Below are 17,683 nucleotides of genomic sequence, written 5' to 3'. Positions count from 1 at the left end.
TTTGCCTCTAAATCTTGTGTCCCAAACCCATCCCTCTCTGTACCCACCATACCCAGTCGTACCCTGCTGCTCCTGGACTCCGTGTCCTTTCCTCCTGACAAGGTGGAAAAGTTTCTGTCAACCCTCGACTCTGATTCTGCAACTGGACCCGACGGCATCAGCCCACGGGTCCTAAAATCCTGCTCTGCTGCTCTATCTCACCCTCTCTCTGTTCTCTTCACCCTCTCTTTTGCTCAAGGTCAACTGCCATCTGCTTGGAAATCAGCCAACATCACCGCTTTGCACAAAAAAGGTGCAAAAACAGATCCTAGCAACTACAGACCAATCAGCCTTCTCCCAATTATCAGCAAAGTCATGGAATCCATCATTGCTTCTGATATGAAATCTTTCCTCTTCTCCAATGGCTTGATCTCTGATCATCAATTTGGTTTCAGACCAGGTCACTCTACTCTGGACATGCTGCTTCTGCTGTCTCAACAATGGATGGAGGTCCTCAATGCCAAACAGGAAATTAGAGCTGTCTCCCTCGACATATCACGTGCCTTCGACACGGTCTGGCACCCCGCTCTGCTCACCAAACTCTCCTCCTTTGGTATCCATGGAAATCTCCACGCATGGCTGGCGGACTTCCTCTCTAGTCGTCGTCAACGTGTGGCCCTGAATGGGTTTCTCTCATCTCCTCTTCCTGTTCAGGCTGGAGTTCCCCAAGGCAGTGTTCTGGGCCCCGTGCTTTTTCTGGTCTTCATCAATGATCTCTCTGACTCTCTCGAAAATCCTCTCTATCTCTTTGCTGATGACTCCACTCTCTGCCGCTCCATTCCTCTTCCCTCAGATCGGCAGTCTGCTGCCTCCTCACTCTCTGAAGACCTGGACAAAATCACAGACTGGTCAAACAAGTGGAACATGTCTTTCAATCCTGACAAATCTCACACTCTTACTATGTCTCTCCGAAAAGATCGACTGGACAACCCTCCCATCTACTTTCTCAACAATCCTCTCCAAGAAGTTCTGTCGCTCAAGATTTTGGGTCTCACTATCTGCCATGATCTTTCTTGGGAAAACCACATTTCCAAGCTGGCCTCCAAAGCCAGTCGCCGACTGGGCATCCTCCGTCGTGCGAAGTCCTTCCTCGGCACACCTGAGCTCCTCACCACATACAAGGCTTTCATCCGCAGCTCAATGGAATACTGTTCTCCCCTATGGGCCGGTGCTCCTGCCTCACACCTAGCTCGGCTTCACGCTGTTGAAACCAAAGCTTTCAGAATTATTGGAATCTCCCGCGATGAAGCTATCTCTGAGGGCCTTTCACTCACTCACCGCAGGCAGGTAGGTGGTCTTTCTGTCTTCTACCGACTCCTCTCCGGCCTTGCACCCCCAGCTCTCTCTGTGCTCTGTCCCCCAAATATTCCTACAGGTCGCACAAGATCTGCCAGCAACCCTCTGATGGTTAAACTGCCGAAATCTCGGCTCTCCGCTCACCTTCACTCTTTCATTCCTCTTTTCTCCCGCCTCTGGAACAAACTCCCTCACTCCCTTCAATCCCACTCCTCCCTCCAGGTCTTTAAAACAGCTGTTCACCACCATCTCTTATCTTCCCCCATCCAAAACCTTGATCTTTTCTACCCCCGCTAATTCACCCCAGATCCACCTTGTTTGAAATTCCAACTTCTTTCCTGGAAGTCCTGGCAGTGTCCATATGTTTTATACCTCTCCCACTGCCCCCTTCCCACGCCCCCCCCCCCCAAAGCTCTCGCCCTCTCTCAGATCTCTCGATGTCTCCATGTCTCTCGGTCCCTGCTCTCAAATGTTGTGTTTGTGTCCTTCCCCCTTTCTCCCCATCTTGTCTACCGCTCCCTATGTTATATGTTTTATGTGTCGGTTTGTCTTTCTGTGTGATTAATGTTCGCTCTTTCACGAGCCTCGATATTGTATACAAAAAAAAAAAAAAAAAAAAAAAAAAAAAAAAAAAAAAAAAAAAAAAAAAAAAAAAAAAAAAAAAAAAAAAAAAAAAAAAAAAAAAAAAAAAATTGTCAAGTACTCACCATGGGAAATAAGATATGTTGATGGTGATGTCATCGGTGCCTTAATTATGACATCATAATTCAACAAGTACAATGCTTGATCTGATCAGTATGAATAAAACAAAAATTCCTCTGCAACTGTTAGTCTGATAGACACGAAATTTTCACCATAGGAGCGCCTCCTCCTGTAGAATATTTTAATGATAATCATGACGTCATAGGTCATGTGGTACAGGTTGGAAAAGCCAAAAAATGTTACACCTCTATATCTCCAAAACCGCTGCATGGAAAAAATTGAAACATGGCTCATTGTAAAGAACTCCATATGGGGAATAGGTGTTGTTAACGATGACGTCATTGGTTCCATAATTATGACGTCATAATTCGACAGGGACAACGCTTAGTCTGATCAGTTTGAAATTTATTGAGCGTGATCTATGCAACAATTATATTAGAGAATATAAATTTATGATGTCATCACTCACGTGGTCTGGCAGCCATATTGGATCAAAGAAAAAAAATGTTCAAAAATAGAAGAGTTGGCTCACAACACGTTGACTGCGCAGGATAAGTATTCTATGAATACCATCTAGTTTTTTCAAGTGCCACCCTATTTGTCCACGACCCGGCTGCTTGTGCGCTTCCACACTTTTCACTGTGCTTTCGCTATTCCTGTTCTATTCTCATCTTTTCTGTTCTAGCTCTTCCACAAGCTTCGACTTTGCATACAAAGCGGGAGTAACTTGATGATGTCAGTATAACTGTAATAATCTTTGGAATGTATGGGAAGTAAGGGGAATTGCTGGGACTTTTGAGGTCAATATTCCACCCTTTGTGGAAAGCAAAGCATCACTCTCAGTATCACTCCAAATTCTCCTCGGAACCCTCAATGTGATCTGCTTATAGAAAGACAGCAATGGACTTTCTAGAGATTGTGAGGTGTTTTTTTTTTTTGTTTGTTTTTGTTTTTGTATACAAGATCGAGGCTCGTGAAAGAGCGAACATTTATCACACAGAAAGACAAACCGACAAACCGACACATAACCGACAAACCGACACATAAAACAAATAACATCGGGAGCGGTAGACAAGATGGGGAGAGAGGGGGAAGGACACAAACACAACATTTGAGAGCAGGAACCGAGAGACATGGAGACATCGAGAGATCTGTGGGAGGGAGAGGGCTTTGGGGGGGAGGCATGGGAAAGGGGGTGGGAGAGGCATAAAACATATGGACACTGCCAGGACTACCAGGAAAGAAGTTGGAATTACAAACAAGGTGGATCTGGGGTGAATTAGTGGGGGTAGAAAAGATCAAGGTTTTGGATGGGGGAAGATAAGAGATGGTGGTGAACAGCTGTTTTAAAGACCTGGAGGGAGGGGTGGGATTGAAGGGAGTGTGGGAGTTTGTTCCAGAGGCGGGACAAAAGAGGAATGAAGGAGTGAAGGTGAGCAGAGAGCCGAGATTTCGGCAGTTTAACCATCAGAGGCTTGCTGGCAGATCTTGTGCGACCTGTAGGAATATTTGGGGGACAGAGCACAGAGAGAGCTGGGGGAGCAAGGCCGGAGAGGAGTCGGTAGAAGACAGAAAGACCACCTACCTGCCTGCGGTGAGTGAGTGAAAGGCCCTCAGAGATAGCTTCATCGCGGGAGATTCCAATGATTCTGAAAGCTTTGGTTTCAACAGCGTGAAGCCGAGCTAGGTGTGAGGCAGGAGCACCAGCCCATAGGGGAGAACAGTATTCCATTGAGCTGCGGATGAAAGCCTTGTATGTGGTGAGGAGCTCAGGTGTGCCTAGGAAGGACTTCGCACGACGGAGGATGCCCAGTCGGCGACTGGCTTTGCAGGCCTATTCTTCCTATTCTTCCTATTGTTTGATGATTTTTAAAGAAAATGTGGAAATTTATGAAGAAACAATATATCATTTGAAAATGGACACTAAATACAAAAAACGCAGACCATTCTGAAACCAGTATTAATTTTTTGCTGGCATAGGCAGGGATAAAGGATGAACAAACTGCAGAGTGCTCTCTGCAAACTTTATAACCCAGTATTTTCCTTCATTGTGAGGCCAGATGATCCATGCATCGGTTACAAGTACAACTCACACATGTGATGATAATTGCATATATTCTAAACACTCATCGTTGGATTAGACCATGGTAGTTAATACACAACTGTTCAAAATCCATCATAAACTTGTATTTAGACACAACAGTTATGTGGAAATTTCAGGAATTATGGACAGGTGGTTCACCTCCCTGAATATGAAAGTATAGTTGACAGCATAGTTTCATTAAGGACTGCATAAGATAATGGAAAAGTAAATGAAAATCCCCATCTTTGTGCCTCTGCTACTTTTTGATCTAAGGCCACTAAAGCGGAATCACAGCAAGTGAGTTACTGCTGATGAGCCCAAATGTGTTGGAAATAGGATGCCTTGGTGGGAAGGACGTGGGATATATAGAATCACAGTCTTTGTTGCCTTCAATGCCTTTCTCAGTGGAGTTACTCCAACGTTCCTTGTCTGATAGGTTCCAAAAGCAAATTCTAACAAGTACAGATACATTCAAGATACACTGCCCCCATGCCAAATAAATAACATCCACCAGTGCAGCATTGCCGGGGCACCTTAGGCCTAAGGTGCCCCACATTGCTGCCATGCAACACATAGAGACAGTATGGGAGGAAGAAAGGAAAAGGAACCGCCTTTAGAGGCCAATTTTCCCCACAGAACGGGGGTTGGCCTTTTTTGGGCACCTTGGTCTCCCTTTTGAAGCAATGTTTTATGGCCAGATGCCCTCACCGAGCTAGACTCAACCATATCCATCGCTCCTCAAACAATCATAAAGGCCGGGGCGTGGCCTCCTCGTTACGAGTCGTCGAGGGGTGGAGTCCAATCTCTTTCGGGAATGTCCGGATGACGTCAGCGGTTGTGAGGCGGGATCGGCAAATGTGCTGGGTGTTGGTTAGCTCTGGTGGCGTGGTGAGCGAATGAGTCCATTTGTTATAGTTGTTGTTTAGCGGGTTTTTTATTGTAATAAAGACGGAGGGAAGATCATGGGGGCAAATTACACACTGGGGAATTAATCTTTAAGCCCTATAATTAATTAACACAAAGCCATACCCCTTATGGCGACACGCAAATGCTCTTACCCAGATAGACGGCCTACTTATGTACATCGAGATGGCCTCACGCGGCATATGGAGCATTCTAATCTACACGATTCTATCTCGACAAAGGTATTTCATCCCTCTGCCCCCACAAGCGTAGAGGATACAATCAGGATAAACATCATTCATATTTTTCTGTAAAAATTAATTGGGGAAGGGTAAGGCGAGAAAGAGTGGCGGCATTTGGCAGACCAATATCCTCCATGTTATTGATCTTCGATTTTAAAATATTTTAAACATCCTTTGATTGAGAAGAAGCAAATATGCCTTTATTTACATTAAAAGGCAGGAGTGATGTTATGACTTCATACATAATCACCATGAGCTTTTCACTCAACGATGTAGAGAATGTACGGTCTGGCGAGTCTTGGCTGGCTTGGCGATGTGCCCAGATGGCATCAGCACTCCTGTTTCTAAAATCCTGCTCTCACTTATCTTTGGTTACTTTCTTCAGTCTGTCCTTCACCTTACGTTGCTCATGCAAGCTTGGAAGACAGTCAATTCACCACACCTACGTATAGGCAAGAAGGGATAAAAACGGATCTTCTAAACTGCAGGCCAGTTAGCTTTTCTTTTTCTTCTTATTTTTACAGGATCTAAGGCTCGTAATGGTGCTTCCACACATGGATATACAGACGAATCCATGAGACAAAACAGAGCCACTGAGCTTGCTTCCGTCACTTCCCAGGGCACTCTGGGTACCAGTGACGTCACAACAATGGCACCGCCTTTCTCACCACACTCAGCGGGGCATTTCCTGAGGATAAATTTTGTCCTCTCTATGGATTCCAACCTATGGGGATTGTCTATGCTTCTATTCTTTAAAATGCTGAACTTCAAGCAAGGAAGCAGCACGTATCATTTTAAAATTCTTTCGTATGACTTAGCCGGGGTTTGAACTGACCTCGGAGACTCAGAGTGGATACCAATGAGATGTCATTACTTACTTCAATCAATCTATTTTCATATAGCTAGCATGTCTCGTTTAAAGCACAATTTCAAAGTGCTTTACACAGAGGGAAGATTGCTAAGAAATGTAGAAACTTAGAAAACACTTTTGCAAAAAGATGGGATTTCAGGAAATAATTAATTAATATAATTGATGTGGGTTTGTGAAGGTTAAAAGGCAAATGATTTCACAACTGAGGAGCATATTAATGATTAATATTTGATCACCAAATGACTTCATTCTCATGCAAGGAACGACCAGGAGATTCACGTTGCATTCCAGCTTTCATGCTGGGGTTTAAGATATAGTCAGCTCAGAAATGCAGGCAGAAACCCATTTCTTTTTGGCTTCAAATGGTTTCATCACAGTTTTAAATCTATCTTTTAGTGTACAGCGAGCTAATGAAGTGTTATGGGGACTGGAGTGATGTGATCAAATTTAAAGCCTAGCAGCATTCTCAATAATTTGTAAGGCCTAAAGAAAAGAGGCAGGTAAAGGTGCTAACAGTGAATCGCAGTAATCCATGAATGATGTTATGAAGTATGAACCAAAGTATTCAGTTGGCCTCTGATTTAAGTAAGAGTGCATTTGGGCAACATTGTGTAGATAGAAGAAATTACATTAGTATAATTATGCATTGTGCGGAATATATGAAGGAGTTGATTCCATAGCGATGCATACATTTGAAATCATGGAAGCAGAGATGAAGATGGTAATCCCCAAGTCTTAATATCTGGGATGAAATTATTTTAAGGATGAACGAGGGCCAAGGATCAGCATGTCAGTACTAGAAGCATCCATGGGATGGTGTACCAAGTCATCAGCACATGCAGGTCATAATATGATCATCCACTCTCAGCTGCTGAAGTAGTTGAAGCTTATTTGGATAGATCTGCAGCTGTGTGCACACAATTGTATGCACAGTTGAATGTGGAATTTGCAGTTCGTTACTGGCACGACGGATGGACTTCCTTTGGCGTCTGTGGCAGCCGTATGCGTTCAACATCCTCGTATAGGTTCAACATCCTCGTATAAGTTCAACATCCTCGTATGCGTTCAACATCCTCGTATGCGTTCAACATCCTCGTGTGCGTTCAACATCCTCGTGTGCGTTCAACATCCTCGTGTGCAATCAACATCCTCCTCCAATGTTCTGGGCCTCCACCATGCTGTTTTAGAACACTTTCAGTCTCCTCAAATTTCTTCATCCATGCGTACAGGTCTCTTCGGGTTGGTGGTTCCTTGTCAAACACTGTGCGGAATCGTCGTTGCACCAGGGTAGATCACTTCAATTTGGCTATCCATAGCACACACACATTTTGCCTTTTCTTGTGGGGTCATCATTATTCAATCTGAAACACAAAATCAACTTTAAGCTCAGAAATTTAGATGCCGTATATGGTGTGTAACTGTCCGAATTTCAACATTCTCAAATTAGTATATAAAAAAGTTATAAGGCTTCAAAGTTGTTTAATTTCAGTGGACACCATTTATATATCCTTGTTATACTAATTTTGGTGTAATTTGGACTATTGTGAGCATCTTTCTCTGAGCACCTTATGGAGTGCTGGGCCTGTTCTTGCTAAATTTTTATCATCACAGGTCTTCTCGTCCATAAAAAAGATATATATCACCCTCTTTACAAACAGAAATTTGAGGAATGACGTTATTTAGCATTCATCGATTTAAAGTTATCACATACAACATGAAGGTAAAAGAAGAGAGTGATGTCAGAGGTGTGTTAGTAATGATATTGTCGCATGACTCCCCCTTGTTAAGACCGGAAAATCACGGATAGCAAATCGAGCGTTAATGAAGGTGTTCAGTTCAATGAGCAGATTTTATATCTACATGCGGGAGGAAAGAAGAAGAAGAAGAAGAAGAAGCTGTAAGCTTTTCCCTGACGCGATCTCGCCGGGCAGTCTTCAAACCTGTAAGAAATAAACTCACACGAAAACGGATTTAGAATATACAGGGAAAATAATACAAGGATTTTTTTACAATGGAATGCCGGGACAAAGGAAACGTGATAAACTAAACTACTAAATTGGGATCCCTCACACCAGACGTACACACAGACGGGGGTATAAACGAACGTTGGAGAAAATAAATGTGTAATTTTTGCACTTAGCTCTACCAGCTCTGGGTCTTGTATGGAATGACGTCGGCCCTGTGTGCGCAGTCCGGATACGGCTCCGTGCGCGCCAAAATGCCTTGGCACCAAGAAGGCCTCGACTCGCCTTTGTTCGCTCGGCCCCGATGAAGGCCCCTGGTGCGAAGTGAACGAGCATGCAGCCCACTCCCCAGCCGTGCCCTTCCTCATGAACGTGGCATGGAAATAGCGGCTCTTCGTTCTTGGTGCTCTGCCTTTTTACGAACACCCTGCACGCAATCTCTCCTCGGTTCGCAATTACCAGTCACGTCCCGCTCACCGTCGCTGGCAAATGTCCGATACTAAGGGCACAATGAATAAGACAGAGGAAGGCATGAGGGCCAAGCGAGAGAGAAGGCAAGAGAGGGTCCAATGCAAGAGAGCAGAGAGAGAATGTCGGACACACTCCCTTTTTATAATCTCCCCTTGGCCAATCAGCTGGCTCCTTCTTGCCTCTGGGCTTCAGCTGCGGCTCGATTGGCCCTCCCAACCATTGGTGTGATCTCCCCATCAAAAACCTCGACCAATCCGTCGCGAGGTGGGCATGGCCTCAGCCGGCCTGAACAATGTTTTATCGCCATGTTGGCGCAATGCGTGGGCGCTTCCTGCCTGCACTTCCGGTGAGTTTTATTGTGGGGGGAATTTAATTTGTATGTGTGGTGCTATAAGGCCTGACTAGTGTATATTGGTGTAGTGCCATAAGGAACAAAGGATGAGTCACAAGGTCCCACGAACAGGGGAATTAACATTATCCCTACACTAGTTAACACGCCCCATTCCTCGTAATCGGGACAAATATACACTTAATCCGAACAAACCGCCTAAACAAACTTATTACATCAAGGTTCCCTATCACAATAATCGGAGCACACTACCTTATAGAGATCTACCTGAATCTATATATTACTACCCCAAAATTAATAACAATATGTTGAGTCTTTTGCCCCAAATCCCATTCCCTTTTTGCTTGCATCACTTGCATTTCCTATGAATTTACTTTCCTTCCCAATCCTTTATCCATTTCTATCTCATATTCCCCTTTCCTTTCCCTTTCCTTTTTCTCTAGAATGCCCCTCTCTCTTATACCCCCACTCCAACTCTTCTAACCGTAGTTTTCTTAATTATGTAGATAGTCAGTTGTTCTGCATGGGATATAGTAATGTAGATAGTCGATATAATAATGTAGATATAATAATGTAGATAGTCATAATAATGTAGATAGTCATAATAATGTAGATAGCCAAATAACCATCTTATTTTTCAATAAGACGCACTCTTTTTACAATTCATTTGTGACCGCTCTTTCTCAGGGTTGACGATGAGCGTCAAGTCCTTCATCAGCAAGGAGGTGTTTGTTCCATGTGACGAGCGACTGCTCGGTATTGTGCAAGTAAAGCGACGCATGGGGAAAAAAATACCTTTCCTTGCAACGGGAGGCCTAGGTGATTACAAGACCTACATCTGCCTTTCAGGTATCACCACATGGGCACGCTCATGACAGCTTCACTTATGGTTCGATGATTCGAGTCAGCAGGAATTTATTGTGAATCAACATTGAGAATCTTGAGACTTAACTTTTAAACAGAGGTAACTTATATAATGACAGGATTGCATATTCCAGTAGGAGACGGGGTTTTGTAATAACTTCTGTGTGTGTCTGTGTCTGTGTCTGTGTGTCTGTGTCTGTGTGTGCTCATCATAACTTTTTCCTCATGTGTGCCATTTGAGTTTTGTCATCAAATTTTCACCAACGCTTTATTATGATAATATGGAGAAGAACCACCTTTAGAGGCCTTTTCCCCCCCACAGAGCAGGAGTTGGCCTTTTTCGGGCAACGTGGTCCCCTTTTTGAAGCAATGTTTTATGGCCGGATGCCTTTCCAGCCACCAACCCTGTTAGTCGCCTTTTGCGACACACAGGGCATTACCAGTGAACTGGTACTCAATTTGCCGACCTCGGAAGGATGACAGGCTGAGTCAACCCCCCTGGCATTAATTCAGCGATAGACCGGGATTCGAACCAAGGATCCTAGGATCCCAAGCCAGCACCCTAACCACTAAGCCAACACCGATAAATACGGAGAAGATAAATTAATAATTTTTTCAAAAGGTCAAAAGGTTACAGGTCAGCATCACATAAAATCAATTTTTACCCAATTGACCTAAAATTTACCATTTGAGTTTAGTCATCAAATTTTCAACCAAAGCTTTATTATCAGAATATTGAGAAGCAAATTAATAATTTTGTCAAAAAATCAAAAGGTCAAATGTCAGTGTCACATCAAATCGTCAATTTTCATCTGATTGACCTGAAATTTTACGAATTTGCATATTGTGTCCATGGTGAATTGGTTCACCAATCAAAAATCTAGAAGCTGATTCTTTTTTTTTGATCAAAAGGTCAAATGTCAGATTGTGTAAAATCACCAATTTTCACCCAATTGACCTGAAATTTAAAGAATTTGCATATCGGGTCACTGAATTAGTTCACTAATCAAAGGTAGGATTCGATTGGTTGTTTTTTTCAAGATCAAATGGTCAAAGGTCAATGTTGCATAAAATCGTCAATTTTGTCCAATTGACCTGAAATTTTAAGAATTTGCATATTGGGTCACAGAATTATTGTGTTACAGAATTGTGTCACCAATCAAAAGCTAGAAGCTGATGATTTTTTTTAGATCTAAAGCTCAAAGTGGCTGCATAAAATTATCAATTTTCATTTTGTATTTTTGTACACCGCTGCTTTCCTATGCCATCTCCAGGTTCTGCATGACGTTATTGCCGGGAACCAATGGGGGCCTGGCAATGACTGTCTGTGTGTGTGTCTTAATTATGTAGATAGTGTCTGTGTCTTGCATATGGAGTACTCAGTTTTCACACCGGTTTCTTTCTTGTTTGATTGTCCGGGTGATATCTCAGCCATCCTTTAAACTAGGAAGCTGAAATTTCGGCAAAATAGTGAGCAAGTGCTTTGTATTTTTTGTTTTTTATTATTTATTTATTTATAGCAAAACAGTATTTTTTGTTTTTTGATTAATCAATTAATTGATAAGTTACTTAATTATTATCGATTAATTAAGTACTTATTTATTTCCTTTCTCTTCTGGGCTTTATCTCAGGCACCTTTTGAGCTAGGAAGCTGATATTTGGACACGGCAATGACCCAGTGATTTGGCTGTAAAAGCTATTTTTGATTTATTGATTAATCCATTAATCGATTAATTATTGAATTATTCAATTAATGACTTAATTTATTTATTTTTGAAAGTTACAGATTCGGATGAAACGGTGGCGGTTTAGGTATTCTATTAGCCAATTGATTCATTATTTAATTATGTTATGATTACTATTTATTTATTTTCATTATTAATCATTTATTTATTTTCTTTCTCATCTGGGCAATATCTCAGGCACTTTTTGAGGTAGGAAGCTGATATTTGGACACGACAGTGAACAAGTGATGTGGATATAAAGGATATTCTTGATTTATTGATTAATCAATTAATCGATTAATTATTAATTGATTAATCAACTATTTAATTTTTTTCAATTAATGACTTATTTAATTAACTTTCAAAAAGTTACAGCTTCAGATGAAGCACTGGTGGTTTATTTATGCTATTAGCCAATTAATTAACAAAATATTTTATGAAAATCATTTATTGATTTTAATTATGTAATGAATCAATCAATTATTGTACACATCTCCCTCCAAATACAGTCTCTGTGAGCTGCACGGCGGTATCACCTGGTGCCGAAGGCGCCATGGCAATGCCGCGCTGGAGGATATATATTTATTTGGCATTGGCTGTGTACACAACTCCTTTCCTATGCCATCTCCAGGCACTGCATGACGTCATTGCCGGGCCCCGAAGGGGGCCCGGCAATGACGCGTGCTGAAAGGGAGTACTCAGTTTTCACTCCGGTTTCTTTCTTGTTTGTTTTATTGTTACCTCCGCCACTAAAGGTGGATGGAGGTTATGTTTTCACCCCTGTCTGTCTGTTTGTTTGTCCGTTTGTGAACAAAATTTCTTAAAAAGTTGTGGACGGATTCGGACAAAATTTGGCAGAGATATAGCGTCTGTGACAAGGACGAAATGATTAGATTTTGGTGAAGATGCGGATTCGGATCCGCTACGATAATTTTTAAAGTGATTCTTCACCATTGAGAGATAGGGCCAAAAACGATACATATCAGTATATCTCAAAAAGTTGTGGACGGATTTGGACGAAACCTGGTGCACAGATTAGGTGTCTGACAAGGATGATTCGATTAAATTTTGGTGAAGATCTGAATATCTATTCGGATATGAGCATTATTTTATTTTTTTTAAGTGATTCTTCACCATTGGGAGATCAGGCCAAAAACGATACATAGCAGGATATCTCAAAAAGTTATGGATGGATTTGGACGAAACTTGTTGGACAGGTTGTGTGTGTGACAAGGAAGAATCGATTCAATTTGGGTGAAGATGTACTTTGAATGTATCTGTACTTGTATTTAAAACTGTTTTCGTTATTTTGAGCATACAGAAGAAGAAGACATCTGAATACAAACGGACGCGGACAGGCTTTGCATTTTCAAATGCTTTCTCGTTTACTTCCTTGTTTTACTTTATTTATATTTCCTAAAATTCCTCCATCCTATGCGTGCATCTCTATTTCTCTCTCCACCTGTCAAAGGCTGGTGTTGATGGAAACGTTTGGGAATACTTTCATGAACACTGGCAAGATTGTGTTTTGTGATGCTTCTTGCATATGGCTTAACGATGAGCAACTCATAAATCCAATTTCAAGTTTAACAGCCAAATAACGGCATCAGTTGTGACGGTGTGGTGCTCAAATCCCACCCAATACATTTTCGCAACTTACAGTGGTCAACTATATGGTCTACGCTCAGGGTTTCCGTAACTCCATGCTGGGGTTTCCTCAATATTATTTTCCTCATTTGTGCGAATGCTGAGCTTTGGCATGAGATGCGCATTCCTGGAGTAATGTGGACCACTGTTTCTAGGGTAGATCGAATCCGGTAAACTTCTGTCGGGTCAGGAATAAAGTATTTGTTATGGATGCTAGTAGTTTTCCAGCACCATTGCCACCACTCTTGGAGACCAATTCCCAGGTAATTGAGGGCCCTGGCCACGTTCTAGCAGAGTTAATGTGATTTGAGAGGGGAAGAAGGTAACGAATACAGGTCTTCGTAGATGTGGAGATTTGGATTGGCCCATGTACGGTGATGTTTGTGAAGTATTCTGTATTGCCGATGGATATTAGGTGGATGGATAGTATTTGAGAGCACGGCAGCCAAGGTAGCAGTGTTATATTTCTCTTTAGTAATACCGCCTCCTGTACGTCCATTTGAAGAGCATTATATTCTGATATTGTCCAGTGTATATCCCTTCAACTTTCTACATATACACACATTTTATTAACAACAAGTACAAAAAGTTTTAATTAAAACAAAAGCCGCGTCGATGTTACACAATGCCTAGATGCAGCTGTGCCTATAACGTCGATGTTATAGGCACAGCACATTCCTATTGATTCGATTACTTGATGTTATTTTTGTGCAAAGTGAAAATATATCTCGGCAATTTCCCGTGTGGCGACGAATTTTTAATATAACTCGGCATTTTCCCGTCTGTTATTTCAGGCGGTGTATGACTGACCATGCCGCGATTTAAACAAAATATATATATCTCGGCATTTTCCCGTCTGTTATTTCAGGCGGTGTATGACTGACCATGCCGCGATTTAAACAAAATATATATATCTCGGCAATTTCCCGTGTGTGGCGACACGTGAACGAAGCTATGCTCCTCTCTCCACATTATTGTGACGACGTATAAATTAAATATTTCATCGTGACGATTGTCATCAAATGGACGAATTTTTAATATATCTCGGCATTTTCCCATCTGTTATTTCGGGCGGTGTATGACTGACCATGCCGCGATTTAAACAAAATATATATATATCTCGGCATTTTCCCGTCTGTTATTTCGGGCGGTGTATGACTGACCATGCCGTGATAGTAAAAAAATATATCTCAATGGACTTGAAGTTACAGGCCTTTGAGAATTCATTTCGTTCTATAAAGGGCAACTTTCATCGGATTTTCTTCCCGTTTTTTGTCATCCGAGTCTAAAACTATGTTAGCGACTGTGAAAAATGAAATGATATATCGAATTTGATTTGAAAGAAAACTGTGTGAGAGAGGAAGACACCACGGGCCTACAAAACGGGCCTCAAAGCTATGCGAGTTAATAAAATGGTGGATATTTGTTTATATGAAGCCTCTTCCACAATGGGTGGAGCTTTGAGGTTTTGTCTTCTCTGCAAGAAGAAGAACAAGAAGAAGAAGAAGAAGAAGAAGAACAGCAGAGGGCACTCTATGAGCAGCGTCTGCGACGCGGCTAAGAGTCAATAAAGCAGGATGTTTAAGGTCTGTGCTGGTTTGCTTCTTTGGTCTTAACATCTGAACAATTACGTCAGTCACAATGCTGTGATCCCATGTTTAAATCCCATATGTGCTGTGTCGGTGTGTTGTTCATTGCAGCCTCCGCCAAAGGGAGAGCCCAATGTAATTGGTCAGCGTGTGTGTGTGTGTGTGTGTGTGTGTGTGTGTGTGTGTGTGTGTGTGTGTGTGTGTGTGTGTGTGTGTGTGTGTGTGTGTGTGTTTGTGTGTGTTTGGATGTGTGCAAGTTGCTGCTGTCTCCACATGCGGGTGGGTTTCAGGAGGTGGAACAGAGACCTACTAGGTCTCAATGTATTCACCTCAATTAAGGTGCGTGGGATTCATGTGTGTGTGTATGTGTGTGTATTTGTATGTGTATGTTTATGTTTATGTTTATGTGTATATGTATATATGTCACGTATATTAAGTACGAGCTAATACCACCCGTCGCTTCTCTGACAACAGATTGGGGTGGGGAGGAGGGGAGAAGGAGGGGTGGGGGGGGGGGGAGAGTGGTTGGGGGGAGGACAGAGTGGTTGGGGGGAGGACAGAGTGGCAGACAGGGTAGAGAGCAAGGGGGAAAGAGGGGTGGGGTTGGTGGAAGAGAGGAGGGGATGGGGGAGGAAACAGAGGGAGAGAGAAACAGATGGGAGAAAGAAACAGATGGGAGAGAGCAAATAAGACCTGTCGTTTTGATAAGATAAGAACAAATAATATAAAAGCTGAACTTGCTGTAATATCCCCCCTCCCCCCCCAACTTTGCCCCCCAACTTCCCCCCCCCCAAACTTTGCCCCCTCCCAAACTTTGCCCCCCCCAAACTTTGCCCCCCAAACGTTGCCCCCCCCAAACTTTGCCCCCCCCCCCTAAACTTTGCCCCCCCCTAAACTTTGACCCCCAAACTTTGCCCCCCCCAAAACTTTGCCCCCCCCCCCCAACTTCCCCCCCCCCCCCCCCAACTTCCCCCCCCCCCAAACTTTCCCCCCTCCCCGGGAATCTTTGACCGGTCGATGGTTAAACATGAGCATCACCTCCGCGCCTCAACACAGTGCCGTTACCTCCTGTGTTTTGTATTTTATGGTGATGGACTCGCTTCACACAGGAGTGGCAAATATTTAATCAGCTTGAACCGGGCTCTTGAATCTCTCTTGAATCTTGAACTCGAATCTACTCCTGAACCAGATTGTACAGACAACTGAGTGAATTACAACACAATTACTGGGTCCCATTGTGGTCTGGGACATTGCATGTAACTGGGACATCCCGGTAACTGGGACATTGCATGCTCGGGAAGGTAGAATACAGTCATTGCTGTTGTGTTTGCTTCTGGTCTTCCTTATTGCTGTTGAGGAGTTTCAGTTACTCTGGATTTTTGTTATTCCTTGTTTTATTTTCTTGTTTCCCTACTTCTATCTTCCCTCTTTAACTTCCTGTCCTGCCTTTCTTCTTCTTCTACCTTCCTTCCTCCAATTGCCTCTCCTTCCTTTCTTTTGTTATCTTTTTTCATTGTTCTTCTTCTTTCTTGCTTGTTTTGTCTTACTCCTTCTTCTGTATTCCTCTTTCTGTCTTTCTTCTCTTTCCTCGTTCTGCCTTCTCCTTCAGCACTGTTTCTTCTTCTTCAATATTGAGGATTTCACATCACATTTTTCTATCACATTTTATCACAGTTTGACTTTTTTTTTCTTTTTTTTTTCTTGTGGGGATTCAGGATAGACAATGTTGCATGTTTTTCTATGTGGTGCTAAGACTCCATCTCAACCCCAACTCTCTGAACCTCTTCCCTTCCCCTCCTTCCTCATGCTCATAAAAGCAAAAGGGCATTCTAATACCTGGATATCTTATATTGATATTGTTGCAGTTTTGAGTTTTGTACAATGAAGGATAAATTTCCCCCTCATAGTTAGTCACATTACAACATGTAGCCTCGCGATAGTGCAGTTATCTCTTAGTATTTGTGAGCATAGGCCTTTTCCTGTGTTAGTTTTGTGTTGAGTAGAATAATGAGAGTTAGGTCCTTTTCATGGTTTCATTGCCTTATGCCGCCTCCATTGCCTTATGCCTCCTTGTGCTGCCTTTGGCTTTTTGGCGCGAATTAACACGAGGCAGGCCTCGCAAATCGAGCAGGGACCGAATGAGGGCGGCAGAGAAGCTGACGGTAAGCGCGAGCCGTCAATCAGGGCTCAGAGGGAGTGGCTGCGGCAATGCGTCACAGGGTGTGGTTGGAACGTTCGAGAGGGCTCAGTGCGTGTCCATATAACCCGTTGCGCAAAGCCCCCAGCAGAAGTTGAGAGTTGGCAGTTGAAGAGTGCAGTGACGAGGAGTTTGGGGAGAGGTGAGCTTGTGCATTGAGCTATTGGAGAGGCGTGTATTGATGAGAGTTACGAGATCGGAGAACGACGCGCATGAACCAAGTATAAGCGCTCGTATTAAAGTGATGCTCGGTTGAGCTTGAGGTTGAGCCTCTATTGCATTGGGTTACGCGAGTGATAGCGCCAGTGACAACGCGCTGTGGAAAGCCGCCGAGAGACGCGTACATTCCCTCCCACCTTCCTGCCTCATCATCTGCCTTTTGTTCGAGAGACGCGCTATGAGGATTCTTTCCACCACCTGCTTTGCTTCTTTGCGGGACGTGCTGGGACCGTGGAGAGCACGCCGGGCCGCTGATCCTGGATGACCAAGGCAGCGCCTGAACATCATCCTGCCTGCAATTCCCCTGTGTGAGTGTGACCGGGCCCGTGTCTGGGTTTAATATAAGACTGACTAAGTTCTGCTCTGTGTCTGCTTTCTACTGAATTGTACATTGTGTAAATAATAGTAATTAAATCCTGTTATTCCTTTATTCGACCGTCTCGTCCCTTCCATCATTGACTAAGCGTGGTATGAATAGAACCGCTCGAATCGGGTTCCAATACTGGAAAACTGCACGGACCAC

General features: G+C 43.1%; 1 protein-coding gene across 1 annotated transcript in view; it reads left to right on the top strand.

Moving 5' to 3' along the window:
- Window positions 1-9,615: 9,615 nt before the first annotated feature.
- The window catches only part of STXBP6 (syntaxin binding protein 6), a 167,424-nt gene continuing 159,356 nt past the window's right edge, over window positions 9,616-17,683 (top strand). The window contains exon 1 of the mRNA XM_068127816.2: window positions 9,616-9,769. Within this exon, the coding sequence (XP_067983917.1) occupies window positions 9,616-9,769 (154 nt within the window). The remainder of the gene's footprint in view (window positions 9,770-17,683) is intronic.

This window comes from Myxine glutinosa, chromosome 9 (genome assembly GCF_964187855.1).
Source record: "Myxine glutinosa chromosome 9, kmMyxGlut1.1, whole genome shotgun sequence".
Classification (NCBI taxonomy): domain Eukaryota; kingdom Metazoa; phylum Chordata; class Myxini; order Myxiniformes; family Myxinidae; genus Myxine; species Myxine glutinosa.
Note: the sequence above shows the minus strand (reverse complement) of the source record. Positions and strands in the feature narration are given on the sequence as shown.